We start from the raw sequence: 15274 nt of genomic DNA, 5'->3' as shown, positions 1-15274 counted from the left end.
ATATGGTGAAAAACTGGATATCATGCATTGGCATTTTAACTTTTCGTATGTTGATCTGCTACAGTTTTTCTTTTTATATTTCATGAAATTTAAATATACCATCTAACTTATAGGACAGTACACTCATAATCCGGAGCTCTAGATTGAATTACGTTGCTGTCTGACATGAGATTTTATGTAAATTTAAAAATTAATACATCAAGAGGCAATAAGAAACTTCACCTAGTCAATAAACATAGGAGACCTATGTATCAATGATTGCGGCATTGCCGAAATTAACAACACTCTGTATCGCAGCGGACATTTTAATTTCAAATGAAAATATCCTTGCTATGTACTAAACTGAACCCACTGCGATCGCAGTAGCACTAACCCCTGTCCCTGTGAGATACTTTCCCAGCATTTTGGCAGAATATTTCACATTTGTGAAAGACTCCTCCGGGGGAATCTGCCAGAGGCTACAGATGAGTGGAAGATCTCTGACTTGCAAGTAAAGCCGCCATAATTTTAAAGCGCTTTACAGCATCTGAGGATGGTGTAAACTGGTGACTTCGCTTTTCGGAGTTTGGTACATAGGTCAGATCGTAGTCCCCATTGATGAAAATGGGGTTGCAATCTACAGCGCTAATTACCCTCCTCCATTAATCTACTAGTACATAGCAACAATTCATAAAAATTTTCAGAAACTGCAGTTTCTATATAGTTTTATGAAAAAAAAAAAAAACAGTTGATATATAGTCAGTCTACAAACAACAATTACTCCGTTCACTCAAGCCTAAAACAGTGCTTTCTCGATCTTTAAACACGTTTCAAATGACAGAGATACCTCATGTGAGTTTGTAATTATTTCATAAATCATATGCGTGAAACATTGATCGTTACAACTTGCACCTGATACTTGATTTTGTTCTGACACATTAAGTGAAATAACTGGACCTTTATATGTTTAATAAAAGCCCCTGGAATCACAAATGTTTTGTGTAGTCTGCACTGCACCGACAACAATTAGTTTAGTTATTCCCACACTAATTTTTAGAAGAAGACAAGAAATCATATCGTAGAATAACTTCTATCTACAGCTGTAATGACAGCAAAACATATACAATATTTTGCAACATTTTTATATCTAGACAGTATATGGAATTTTAAATAAAAGGTTAAAATTACCTTGTTTTTGTATTTACATTTTATTTTACAGTATGTGGTAATAACAACCAAAAAATAAAAATAAAAACACATACACACACCTTCAGCCATAACATTAAAACCACTGATGGGTGAATTGAATTGATTATCTTGCTACAATGGCATCTGTCTAGGGGTGGGATGTACAGTATTTAGGCAGCAAGTGAACACTCAGTTCTTAAAGTTGTTGTGTTGGAATCAGGAAAATGGGCAAGTGTAGGGATCTGAGCAACTTTGGTATGGGCCAAAAAGTGATCACTAGATTACTGGGTCAGAGCAGCTCCAAAATGGCAGGTCTTGTGGGTTGTTGATGATATGCTAGGGGTGTTCAACTTGTGGCCCTCCAGCTGCTGTGGATCTATACATGCCAGCATGCTCTGTCACAGTGTTGCTAGTAGTGCATGCTAAAACTGTCAGGGAATGCTGGTATGTGTAGATCCACAGAAACTAAAGGGAAGCATGTTGAACACCCCTTCGGCATGCAGTGGTTAGTACTTACCAAACGTGGTCCAAGCTGGCGACAAGGTCAGGGGCGCCTAAGTCTCACTGATGCATGTGGGGAGTGATCGAATTATAAGTATGTGTATATTTTATATAATCCTAGCATATTTTGCAACCTTTGTACAATATGCTGTCTTAATTTCCTCGCCTTGAGTTTCCAAATTGAATTTCTACTCCGGGAGATTCCATAGAAAGGTGTGGACAGAAACACAGTCATTTTTACATACACTTACTATTTCCATTGTGCATGTTCACAAAATTGAGTCATCTGAAATAATTTAGTTAAAAAAATAAAAAAAAACAGCCATGCCATCATGGGCAGCATGGTGGCACAGTGCTGGAGTCTATGAATAGAATTCTAACCTGTGCACTATGTGTGTGGAGATTTACATGTTCTCCCTCTGTTTGCATGAGTTTCTGTGCATTTTCCTCCAAAATATACTCCCTGCAGCCATTAATGGACTCTAGTGTGCGTTTGTGTGGTAGATAATGTAGACTGCCAATGGGGGCAGGGATTGATGTTTATGACAAATGATTCTATGTAAGAAGCTGCATTAAATGGTGGCGCTATATAAATAAACATGGATTATAACAATATGCAAGCTTGCAGAATTATTTTGGAGAAGCAAATGAACTGCAATATTGTCTTTCTGTCATTGTCATTGGCAAGAGGTATTTCACCTCTGAATGTGTTGTGAGTGCAAGGAGATTAGGCTGTAATTAGTACCAATGGGTTTGTAGGGGTCAGAGTTCATGGTACTGTTTGCTGAAGAGGGGCGTGAGGTCACTGAAGTTGAATAAGTTGAAAGAAAGGAAATGATAGAGGTCAGTTTGCACAGAAGCAAAATGACAACCCAGACAACACACAAGATTAACACTTTTCCTCACACAAAGAAGTAAAAACAAACACATTGTCTTTCAAGATAGTGGTGGGGAGCCCAATGAGTCCTTGGTATAACCTTTATAATTTTTTTATTACTTTTTTTCAGTAGCTCTCTTTATTTTTATTGGCTTTACAGTTCTGCAACGCATTTGAATTCAATCGTATTTTCAAATTCCACAATCTTGCTCTGCAGGTATTCTGGAACTACAAGTCTCAGAATGCCAGTCTGTTGACAAAGACAGCTCCTGAAACATAAACAATTGTCAGTAAATTATGTGGGGCAGTTTTTGATATAGATGAGTCTGTGTACACGGTTAGTATAAAAATATATATATTAGTCTAGTCTTATAAATGGTACAGATACATTGGTGCAGGGATATATGACTATAAAGATTAGCTATTATGTGTATGTATGTACAGTATGTGTACAGATGTGTCCTCATGCATCTACCCTCAATACGCCATGTGGAGCGATATGCCCGCTGTGAGTGAGCCATTAGGTCCTGTTTTTTTGCATCGTTTCTGCCGCAAATGCATCTTAATTACGATGTGACTAGGACGCACCAGGAGACTGTACTGATTAATGTGATATGTGACACATGTACGTCTGTGTGCCACTGAGTCTGTATATGAACCACAACGGAACTTGGCTTGGGAAAAAAGCCATGACCACGGCATTTCGTATACAGATGCAGACTCAGTCGCACACATATATACTAGTGTTTTATTTCTTATTAGTCAGCACAGTCTCACATTTTCGGCCAAAAAAGACGCCCGGCGCTAGCAGTGTCACGCGGGACCCAGCGCGCAAAAAGGGCCTGTTTGGTATGACTCCTTGCAAGAATGTATGTGGACACATTTGTATGTATGTGTGTGCGTTCGTGTTCATGAAAAGTGTATGTGGTATATTAAAAGAATCCTATGATCTTATTTTCAAATAATTACATTGAGTAGTGCTTTCTGCCCTTTTCGTGTCAGCCGCAGACGCGTTAACTCATAGCTCTGGATACTTGTCCGGGAATTTATGGGTTAACATGCGTTAGCTGCGGATGTACTGCGCAAGGTAAAGGGCTTTTAATTGAATAGCTCTGGGCATAAAAGTCAGAGGCTACAACCATTTTCCTCGCACAGTATTTAAATGATTCCAGCCCTGTGTCTATATATTTAAAATAGAACAAAAAAATCGTTTTGCCCTAAATTTCCTCTTTCATTAGCTTTTACTTACCAATTCATTAAATGATCTGCCTGAAACATGATGTTGTAGGCTTTAAACAATTTGTCATTAGTTCACCTACAGTAGTTAAAAATGTCCCTTTTATTGTTTGTGCAACATGAGGATTCCGTTTGCCAGCATCAAGGTGATAGGTGATATAAAGGGGTATAGCTACTTTTATGTTTAACTTTTCATGCTTGGTTCGCTGAAGGAAGCAAGTCCTTTCCCTGTGAGATTGGTGAGATTGAAGCCTTGGGATGACAACGAGTATGTACAACTTGAAAGGGATGTGCAGTGAGCAACTGTCTGCTGCCAGTCACCCAGAACCAAAGGCCTATTTAGTTTTACTCAGTGCCATGGATCAAAGGAGGAATTATTTTTAAGATTAGTTTTGTCCACAAACAGGCAGCTGTGCTGCTTAAGGGGAGCAGGAGCAATTGGGAAGGCAGAATTTGTCACAGGCTCAATGCTGTTCCACAGACATAACTTGTACAAGTAGCCCATTTTACTAAGTTCTATGAATCACAAAAATACTATTTTAGTCTACCTTTAAAACGGATGTCATTATTTTGTCGAATAATCTTGTATAACAGACATTCAATGTAAATGCCATGTACTATATTTTAATACTACATTAAATTACACTTTAACAGCATCTACACAGAATATTAGTTGTTCTAGCAACAGAGAAGGTTTTACTAAATTTATTCAGAAAAAGTAAACCATGCACTCCCTACAGTAAATAATATGAATATTAAAATTCAATCATCGCTATAACATTCTAAACATATGAGGTCACAGAAATTCAAGGTGGTGAATTCTTATATTTGTTACAGTTTACAAATGCAGGTGCATTTTCAATATGTCTGTAGTTATTAGACCATGGTGCTAAGAGAGTACTGTGTAATAGTATAGGGTGCCATGCGGGAGCAGAGGGAAACTGGATCACAGAGGATAGAGTGCCAGGAATAGAAATGGTCCCAATAATGCCTACAGTACAGTACAGTACCATTCCATGACACAGGTATTTAATGGAGTGCAGTGTCACAAGACAGCTGCTGAGCTGAGGTGCAATGAGATGATTTATAGCTTGAAGGTTTTTGCACCATTGGGGGAGCACTGCCTACAACAACAGAGTGCAGAAGATATCCTCACCATACCCACTGGTATGGGGTACACACCAGTTGTCTACTGATGGAGGTAGTGATTACTAGGGAAGCCCTAAGTGAGGTTTTTTAGTCATTTTCAGAGAAACCATACATTTTAATTTATACAGCACGTTACAATGATTATTATAAAGGGTTGGGTATGAGTTCCCGATGGTAGTGATGCCGCATGTCAGAATACCGACAACGGCATCTTGACAGTGAAAATCCCGACAGCGGTAGGTAAGTATTCTACCCTAACCCTCCCTCTCCGATGCCAAAACCTAACCTCCCCCCTTGTGCCTAAACCTAACCTCCCACTTCCCGCACCCTAAACCTAACCCTCCCCCTAGTGTCTAACCCTATACCTAACCCCCGATACTTACCTTCGGGATGCCAGTGGTTGGGATTCTGGAGCATGGATTCTGGCGCCGGTATTTAGACCGTCAGCATCCTGCACGCCAGGATGCTGACTACATCCCATTATAAATATATATAAAAAAATCATGTTTTACTGTATACAGAGGTGGGGGTTTGTTTTATTTGGTGTTTATGCACACAATATTTCATGTTTTTTTCAGTGATAAGACTAAGGACCTGATTCAGACCCGCTCGCTAGGAAGCGTTCACTCGTAGCTGGTGATGTTTCGCAATGTGCGCATGCATATGCATCGCAGTGCGCGAACCAGTCCGAGCGATTGGGAAGCGTATGCTCGCCGAGCATAGATAGCCCAGCTGAATGAGTGACAGGGCAAGCCGTTTGTGGATGGTAACAGGGGCAGGCCACTAGCAACGGGGGAGTGGAGGTGCGAATGCAGGCGTGCATGAGTGTCTTAACGCTGTTTCAGAGGCGTGCATAATTAACTGGCAGTACTATTGTACACATCACCTGGTTGAATTTTACACTGAAGTGCTCGCAGTGCTTGCGATAGGGTATAGTCAACCTTAAGCGCTGCAAATGCATCCGATGGTACCCATTGTACCGATGGTTGCATACACTTCCTGGAGATGACGTGCGCAAGTGGATGTCTTAAGACAGTTTGGTGGGCGTCTGTATACACAAAGCAATCACACACCAAGATATAGTGGGCGTGCTTATGCCTTGCGATAGCCTGCCTTGTCGTCACTTAGCCGAATTTGCATATGCATCAAGCGAACGTACGCATCTAGCGAGCGGGTCTGAATCGAGCCCTAAGCCTCAGTCTTTGTGCCTTTTGTGTCAAATTACATTGTGTTGAATATATATAATTATTTATTAGAAGGAAGTTTTTTGTTTTTTTTTGTAAAGTATCTGACAACATTTGTATCTCAGGAACTGGAGCTTCCTCAGATCCTAAAATGAGTATGTTTTAAGATATTGGGGAAAATTCTTTGTATTCTATTTCAACGGATGGATATATGTTTTAGCACGTTGACAATATGGGTGAAGAATGATGAATTGCCAATGATCTATTAATCTTCATCATGTTTAATGGTCTTTGGTGGACATACAATTAGCCAATTTGTTTTTGTAACATTATTTATCTGATGTCAGAATGCAGTGAAATATGCCATTGCTTCCGTTACTATGCAATAGATCTCCACACATTCACTGGTAATCTAATTGCAATGTGGGTGCTCTTATGCCTGTTGATCTGGGTTGTCAAGTATCAATTTACCTAACAAAAGAGAAATACATGAAGAATTGTAGAAGTAAATTGCTATATGTTGTGTATGAAAATAATTGATTTTATAAAAAGGATATATATTTTTATAGTCTATTCTGTGAAATATAGCAAAATAAAATCACAAATAATGCTGGGTTCACACTAGGCAATATATAATTAGCACAGCCAATGAACGATCTGTTGTTCCGTCCATATGGCAGTGTGTACACACACTATATCTGTGAACGGTGTATTTCGCAGATATATTGATTCACAGTGCTGCACGGCAGATGCAATATATCAGAAAGATATCTCATTCACATCTGGTTGTGTGCGCACACAACGGACCAGCCCATATGCTGGCCACAGAAACCAGCGATAATGACATTGTAGCTGGTTCTTCTGGCCAGTCATTTTGGGCTGGCTGATTGGTGTGTGTATGCACATATTGTTTGTACATAATCTTGCCAAATTGTTAGATCAGTAAGCGCGTCTGCCGATCTAACAATTTATCGTTCAAGTGTGTGCCCCATAACACTTTTTTGTGTGGTCCCATAATTCTAGTTGTAATAGTGATTTATTGTTAAAGTTGCAGTGCATAAATAGTACTGGCTGTTTTTCTCACCTAATTAATTTATATTCATGTTCTAATAGTTTGCATGTTTCATTGTCATTAGTGCTTTTGTGTGAAAATGTTCCTACAGTATGTACCCAGAACTGGCTTTAGATAGCCGTAATCTATATTAATATACATAAAAAGTGGTAAGTGAGACTGCTAAGTGCAAAGAAAGAAAACTATGCTGGGAAAGCTGCAATACTAATACAAGGAGTAATTTCCAGTCTAGCAAGTAATTTCTCCCTACATCAGGCCACACTCTCACCATGTTTAGCTAACAATTGCATTTCTACAACATGACATCAGCATACAATTGCAATTTACAGTACAATATTTTTAAAACTGATTGCTAGTAAAAAACAATGCTTGCTTCATACAGATTACAGTTTTGATACGACAGAACAGATAGAGATTTGCAGCACATGTTCAATCTTCAATAGTTGTACACTTGTTAGATTTAAAGAATTTGCACCTAATCTAATCAGATTAGCAATACATGTAGTCCTTTACATTTGATATTGTACATCCTTTTCTCACTGGGTTGGGTTCGGGATCCCAACGGTCAGGATGGCAACTGCCAGAATCTCGACAGGTTTTTGTAAGTATTATAACCCTTACCCTGACCCTAACCCCCCCCCCATCTTAACCCTAGTGTCTTACCCTACCTCTACCCCTGACCCTAATACTTACATCCGCAATCTGTTGGGATTATGACAGCCTGTGTTGTGCCCGTCTGCATCCTGACTGTCGGGATGCCAGCTGCATCCCTTCTCACCAGCTACACGTGCCATTAAACATTCAAGGCACTTTCTGTATGGTACACCGTTTACACCTTCATATAAACATCCAAAACAAACCTTGACAGCCAAACCATTATACCATGGAAATATAATGTATACTATAAGCAGGTAAATTCCATCAAATAAAATGAAGTCCATTTTCATTCATGAATGGTTGCTAATAAAGTCTTGTTACCTCTTTCATCATAAATATGAATTGCCTTTAAAGATGATGCACCTAATTCCTCTTTTATTTCAGATGCCATGATCATTTTAATTGTAAATGTACTGTGAATGCAGAAGTTGAACACCCCCATCTCTTGCACACATCTAGTAAGTGATGGGGGTGTCCCTTCCTGGGGACTCCAAACGTTTCTTGAAAGTGAGCCATAAGGCTTATGTGAATGTGCTCTGGCTGTTGCTTCTGAAACAGCAGGTGGGCTCCGGTCATGATTCAGTAGAGCAAAATACAAAGCTAAACTAGCTGCATTCCCATGAAATGCGCTCTCCAACTTCAGCCAGTGCTGGCTATCAGGCTATCAAAACAATATCGCTTTTATAGTTGGTCATTTTGTTCTGCAAATGAACAATCTGCGTTACATCATATGCAAACAACTCACTGTGCAAATATGTATTTGGCATCAGCAAATTCTGGGCTAAAGTTTGGAACATGTACTTCAAAAGAATGCCAACTGGGTAAAAGTTAATAGATACAGCCATATCTGTGGTATTTACCAAGTACAAAACTTAATATGTGAGCTATGTCTAGGCCTAAATGTTGGTGGACCAATTCCTTAGAAACCTTACACTTATGTAAAACTATACCTTGGAGTTAAAAATGGGTGCTTACTGAAAGAAATGTCCTCTTATAGGTACCTGGAGACTTAGTTTTTACGGTTCTGTTTTGTTTTTTTGCAGGTGAAAGGCAAAGGTATACAGGTGAGCGGTCAGGATTTGATGGAGATGACTCAGATGGTGCAGAGGACGATGACAATGATAATGAGGATGAGGATGAAGACAGTCAAGCAGATTCTGGTCTCTCGGCTACTCCATCTGTTACAGCAAGCCCCCAGCATTATCCTTTTCGTAATAGCCAGCAAGAAGCATCCAGCACCGATGAGGATGTTCGAATTCCACACTGTTATGCTCAAGCTAACTCAATGGATATTCTTCCCAAAGCATTGATCACCAGAATGACGGCCCTGACCACTTCAGCTATTTGCAAACCAGACAATTACAATGAGAAAGGTGATGACGTTTTGCTACAAGAGACCATACCTCTAAGCAAACCAACATCTCCTAAATCCCTATGTCATCAAATGTCCGTGGATTATCCCGATGGTGCAGAGGGCCCGGATGTCCCAGGAGAAGCAACAGCTCTGACAGTATCACATGTAAGTTATATAACTTGAAACATAATAAGATGACAATATATAATATGGCAAAGCTATGCAAACACCAAGGCCTTGGAATCTATATTTTCTTTCTTTATGCCATTTGCCCCTTAATCGTTTTGTTTGGACATGATTTGTAAAAGATCAAAGATAAGGATTTGCTACAGTTTAGTGCAACATTTAAAATGCATATGTAGTGTTGTGATCTTGTGCAATGTATCAACACAGACGGTTTTACAAAACTGCACAATTATTATGTTTACCCTTCCATCTTAAGGTTGCTTGTTCCCTGCTTTTAATAATGTCAGGTGAAGTAAGAAATCATTTTGTGTCAGGGGCCTTGCAAGATTATTTGCTAGCATTGCTTAAGATGTGTGGTTTTCACTGTAATGTTAATAAGCAAAGTTATTCAAGATTATTCTTACTGTTAAGAAATGTTTGCTTGTTATTGGTGAATGAATATTTGTGATATATTCTTGCTGAGAAAGTTTATTGCTATTTCAGCTCCCTTGCTTAACTTTGATATAACGCAGTCTGTTAGAAGTGCCAGTAAATAGTGATCCTCTGTGATATGGAAGTGGTAAATGATGGCATTACCATTTCCCAGTGCTCCTTTCAAGCGTAGTCTTGAATAGTCACTCCTGTATTGGATAACGCAATCGTCCGGGGTCCTCCGTCACTGCAAGGAGTTCAAATTAAAATTATTTGTCCCATGAAATTCAAGTGTTCTATATATATATATATATATATATATACATGCATACACTGATAAAAATGCATTTATCTTACGCTAGTGAATAGGGCCGCACCTCACAGTGGATTCCTGTTAGTAAGAACCAGGATATGGAAACATAAAAAACACACTAGAGGGCGCAAAATGATGTCACATTAACCATTTATATCTTAATACCTTCAAATGTAAACATGGAATACTAACAATATCAAAAAATGTATATCAATTAGTTTCATAGGTCCAAATGAGTATGGAGAACAAATATCATTTGTCCATATGTAATGTATGGGGGAACACAAACTTTTCGCCCAGTTAATCCTCAAATAGTGATGTGGAGATGTCCGGTATAATCTAATAATGAACTATCTCACCAAAAATACCCAAAAAGATGCCAAATGGCCAAACAAGTGTGTAATGGGGTATTAATTATAGTCATAAATTTGCATTATTTTACGTGGTAATTCTGGACCTTGCAACCAGAAACTGCTTGGGTATGCTGGTACTTCTGGAACTCAAAGTGTAAGCATACCCATGACTGCTTCTATAACTACAACATCAGCATGCCCTGGCATCCAGTTGATGCATTGCGCAGTTTTATTATTTTTATAATTGTATGCAGTTATTAAGGCATTATAACAGCAATGCAATTTTTTTGTTTTGCCATTTCAATGCACTATGTGACTTTTTTGTTACAAACTTATGAAGGCACATTAACACATTTTGGTGTAGATGTATGAAGCATTAAAATTAGTGGAGAAGTTACCCATGGCAACCAAACAGCTTCTAACTATCATTTTTATAGAATGTACTTGATAAATGCAACCTCAAAGCTGATTGGTTGCCATGGGCAACTTCTTCACTGTCGCACTTCTCCACTCTTTTCACTGCTTCATACATCTACTCCTAAACTTGTTCGGAGGCATTTTCATTTCTTGAAGACTGTGTAACCATTGAAAACAATGAAAGCGTTTTAAGCACCTTCATCTGCTAGTTTGTGCATCTATACAACGTTAGTGTGAACAATCTCTTATATTCTTTAAGATTTTAGCTTAAGGATAGAAATGTCCATCTAAGCCTATTGACGCCAGGCAGGTCACTACTAAATGAATTTTTTTTAACTAGTAAAACAAAGGTTTAGTTTTTACCATGAAAGCATTTGATTATAATGCAGCACTTCTTCAAGCCAAGTCTCTTATTTTTCATTAGAGATGGGTGTGTTTGGAATATGTTCTAATTTAGTAGCTAGCACTTATGATTTTTAGATGCATTTCACTAGGGTGTGAGCACTTGTTAGTTTTGTTCTCACTGTTCATGTGTATGCATGTTTCATGTGAATAGGGCTAGAAGCAACCTGTAGTCAATCAGAGCTTTTAAAACCTACTGTCAGATGCTTGAAGAAATAATCAGCAATCTGTTCGACACTGTGTTTAAACAACATATATGCCATTTGCACAAACAAGTCTGTATCGTGTGTCCGTGTGTATATACACTGAAGTGCCAAAAGTCATGGGATAGATGACTAGTATTGTGTAGGATCCCCTCTAGCCCAGCGAAGAGCAGAAACCCGACGTGACAACGATTCCACAATTGGACAGAAGACCTCTGGAGAGATGTTGACCAATGCCGCCTGGATAGCTTCCCATAGTTCACTGATATTTGTAGATGCAGGAGCTTGGGTGCAAATGGACCTCTCCACCACATCCCATAAAAGCTTGATACGGTTCATGCCGGGCGAACGTGGTTGCCACATCATTTGTCTGAACTCTACACAGTGCTCCTCGAACCAATTCTGAATAACTTGAGACCAATGACACTGTGCATTATCCTGCTGGAATATTCCTTCTTTGTGGGGGTACATGAAGTCCATGAATGTCCGCAAATGGACATCAAGCAATGCAATGTAGCAGTTACCGGTCAACGCCATGTTCAGATGCACCCAACCCGTGCCTGGTGAACACAACCCACACCATTATGTAACCACCACCAGCCTGCACGGTGTCTTGTTGACAACTGGAACCATGGTCTCATGGGGTCTGCACCACACCCGAACCCTAGCATAAGCCTGAAACAATAGGAACTGTGACTCATCGGACCAGGCCACATGTTGCCAGTACTCCAGGGTCCAATTAACGATGTCACAAGCCCAGGTGAGGCGCTGTGTCTGGTGTCGTAGTGTTAACAGGGGCACGCTGATGGGTCTTCTGCTCCCATATCTCATGGAAGCTAAAGAATGCTGCACTGACCTGCTGGATATGCATGTGGATGTGATTTGATCCAGTGTCGCTTGTCTGTTACCACAGACACTGCTGGTCATGATTATTAAGCACCTGTGGTTGGCCACTACGCTGTTCACAGTGTGGAGGTAATGCCTTCCATGAGGTATTCCCTTTACACATGTGACACCGTAGATCGAGGAATATTGAATATACGCACAACTTCAGAAATGGAATTTCAAATCCGTTGGTCCCATTCAAGCTCCGATAATTCATGTCGCCTTGCTATGAGCAGCCTAGCTGGTTCTCAGATTGACTCACGAGATGTCAGATTACAACTGATGTAGGTCTGGGCATTTTCAAGACGTCACAGTACCGTGACGCCACCTACCATTACCTTTACATACTGCTATCCCATGACTTTTGGCACTTCAGTGTATAATTATATATCAAAACATCTTTTCCTAATATAGGGCACTTGCATTTGGTTTCAGATTGCCCATTTTTGTTTGAAATTCTAAGCATCATTGTGATATAAGTGGTTATGTTTATGATGTACCTACAGGTGCACTTAATGAACATTGTTTCTTCGTTTGGTTTTTGCAGGACTCATCATCTGTAAACACACCATCTTCCCCAGTAGACCGGAGCACACAGACAATGGACTCATCTGTAACTGACTTTGACATTCAACAACAAATATCCCCCAACTTATCTCAACAGCTCAATCAAATGTCAACTGCTGCAACACATCTATTTAGCCATTTGCCTTTGCATTCACAGCAGCCTGTAAGGTCTCCCTACAGCATGATTCCAGTAGGAGGTATTCAGCTTGTCCCAGCTGGATTAACTGCATACTCCACATTTGTGCCCTTCCCAGCTGGACAAGTCCAACTCACAATACCAGCTGTGGGGGTAATTCATAGAACTGCAAGTCTTCATAGTGATAAGTCTGCAGAAGTACCGAACACCCAAAGCCAGATAGGTGTAGCTGAAGTCAATGGTGTTGTACCATGTATTCCAATTGGTCAAGTTAACATGCCCGGTCTTAGTGCATCAAGCTTACAACCCATACAGCCACTCGGCATGGAAACTGTGAACATATTAGGTCTATCAAACACAAGTATTGCTCCACAAATTCATCCTTCAGGAATTACTCTAAATGCAGTTGGTTTACAAGTTTTAACAACAAGCCCTGCTCCCCAGAGTAACCCTAGTCCACATGCTCACATTCCAAGCCTCCAAATTCTGAACATAGCATTGCCTACATTAATCCCATCTATCAGTCCAATACCTGTTGATAGCCAAGGAGTTCCTGATAAATCACCATCATGTAGCACAGCACCTGTCCATAGTCCGGCCAACCTCCCAGGGGCAGATGCCAAAAATATGAAGCCGTCTGAATCATCAAAAGCTTCACCACAGATGCAGCAATCTCCAAAAGTATTAAGCGATGCTGCTGTTATGGAAGAAAGGAGAAGAACCTGTAGTATGGATTCTGAAAGACAAAGCCAGTTAAAATCAAGGCCTAACATAATTTCCAGTCAAATGAAAACATCCACCATACCAGATGTTTATTTAAAACTCCACTCTAAAACTTCAAACAGGTCTCCTGTAAGTCATACTCTTCCGCCCATTCGACATAGGAAGAGAACTGAGATGATCTCAAGACAGACCACAATGAAGTTCAGTGATTCCAGCAGTAGTGATGACGAAGGCAGACTGGTTATAGCAACCTAGAGACATGTTGTTTAAAATCTTAGTTCCAGTATTTTTTTATTTTTAATTTTTTTTTACTTTTTTGTGGGTGGGGGATATAAAGAGACTTCAAGGTTTATTTAAAACCTTACTTATCTTTAAAGCACATTTTTCTTACACATTACACTTGTGCAATCATGAACTCTTGACCAATAATTGTCGTTTTTTGTTTTGTCTGCTCCCGCCATTTTTGTACATGTTGTATAGACAATTGTGCCTTTTGGAATTTTATGTGTAGAAATATGTACATATCAGTGAATAAAATATAAATATTATATATGTACATAACCAAGGTAGTTGCTTGTGTTTAGTACGTATGTTCATATCTCATGTTGAGTAAAATAATTAAATTATAAAATTATATATGTATATGTTGCACTGTTAAATGTCATTTTTTATGGACGTGGGGCAACTTTGTGTACAGATCTTGTATGTAAAACTCCATATTTATTGTGTCCATATTAGTCTTGGAAAATGGTTCTGTCCATCTTTGTGTGCAAGACGGTAGCTTTACACTTTAAAACAGAAATTCTGTGTTAACATATGTTCCAGTAAAATTTTTATTACTGACTTTACTTTTGGTTGTACTGTGTGTTGTGTAATTCTAAAAAGCACATTTAAAGTTTAAAGGAAAATGGCCATTAAGATGCCATTTAAAATACTGTTTGAAATTTAAATATAATGCAGTATTGTAATTTAATTGGAAAAACTTACATAACTTCAAAAATAATGTGTGTTTTATTTTAGTGCTCTCTCTGTCATTAGTGTGTGTGTCCTTGGGAGACCTTCAAGTGACTGACATGAAAGGAAAAAAATGCATATTGTTCAATTGTTGTGTAACCAGCAAAAGGTGAACATAATAATGCATAAATATACGTTTAAGCTGTCCACCTCTTACAAGATGCCTCTACCAAAGAGTTGTTCCTAATTCTTAGAATTCTTCATGCAAATTAGAAGCTGAAGTAACACGTACAGGGTATACATATTTATTAACCATGGCACTTAGAGCATAATAACAAAACAAATATAAAAAGACTATTATTTTTCTCTAAAGAAATATACTGCAAAGACTTCTTGTTTATTTTTTAAGATATATTAAAGCTGTATTTTGATAATTTATTCTGTTGAGTTGTATATAAATGTTGAGGTACTGGTATGAAAGTTATTTGCCATCTACTCAAAGCATTTTAAAAATGATTAAAGTTTTA

At 38.9% G+C, this 15274-nt stretch overlaps 1 protein-coding gene across 1 annotated transcript in view; it reads left to right on the top strand.

Moving 5' to 3' along the window:
* The window catches only part of HIVEP1 (HIVEP zinc finger 1), a 176750-nt gene extending 162109 nt beyond the window's left edge, over nucleotides 1-14641 (top strand). The window contains exons 8-9 of the mRNA XM_088471630.1: nucleotides 8887-9362; nucleotides 12915-14641. Coding sequence (XP_088327756.1) covers nucleotides 8887-9362; nucleotides 12915-14048 — 1610 coding nt within the window. The 3' untranslated portion in view covers nucleotides 14049-14641. The remainder of the gene's footprint in view (nucleotides 1-8886; nucleotides 9363-12914) is intronic.
* The last annotated feature ends 633 nt before the right edge of the window (nucleotides 14642-15274 follow it).

Source organism: Taudactylus pleione, unplaced genomic scaffold (assembly GCF_031769625.1).
Source record: "Taudactylus pleione unplaced genomic scaffold, aTauple2 ptg000116l, whole genome shotgun sequence".
NCBI lineage: Eukaryota > Metazoa > Chordata > Amphibia > Anura > Myobatrachidae > Taudactylus > Taudactylus pleione.
Note: the sequence above shows the minus strand (reverse complement) of the source record. Positions and strands in the feature narration are given on the sequence as shown.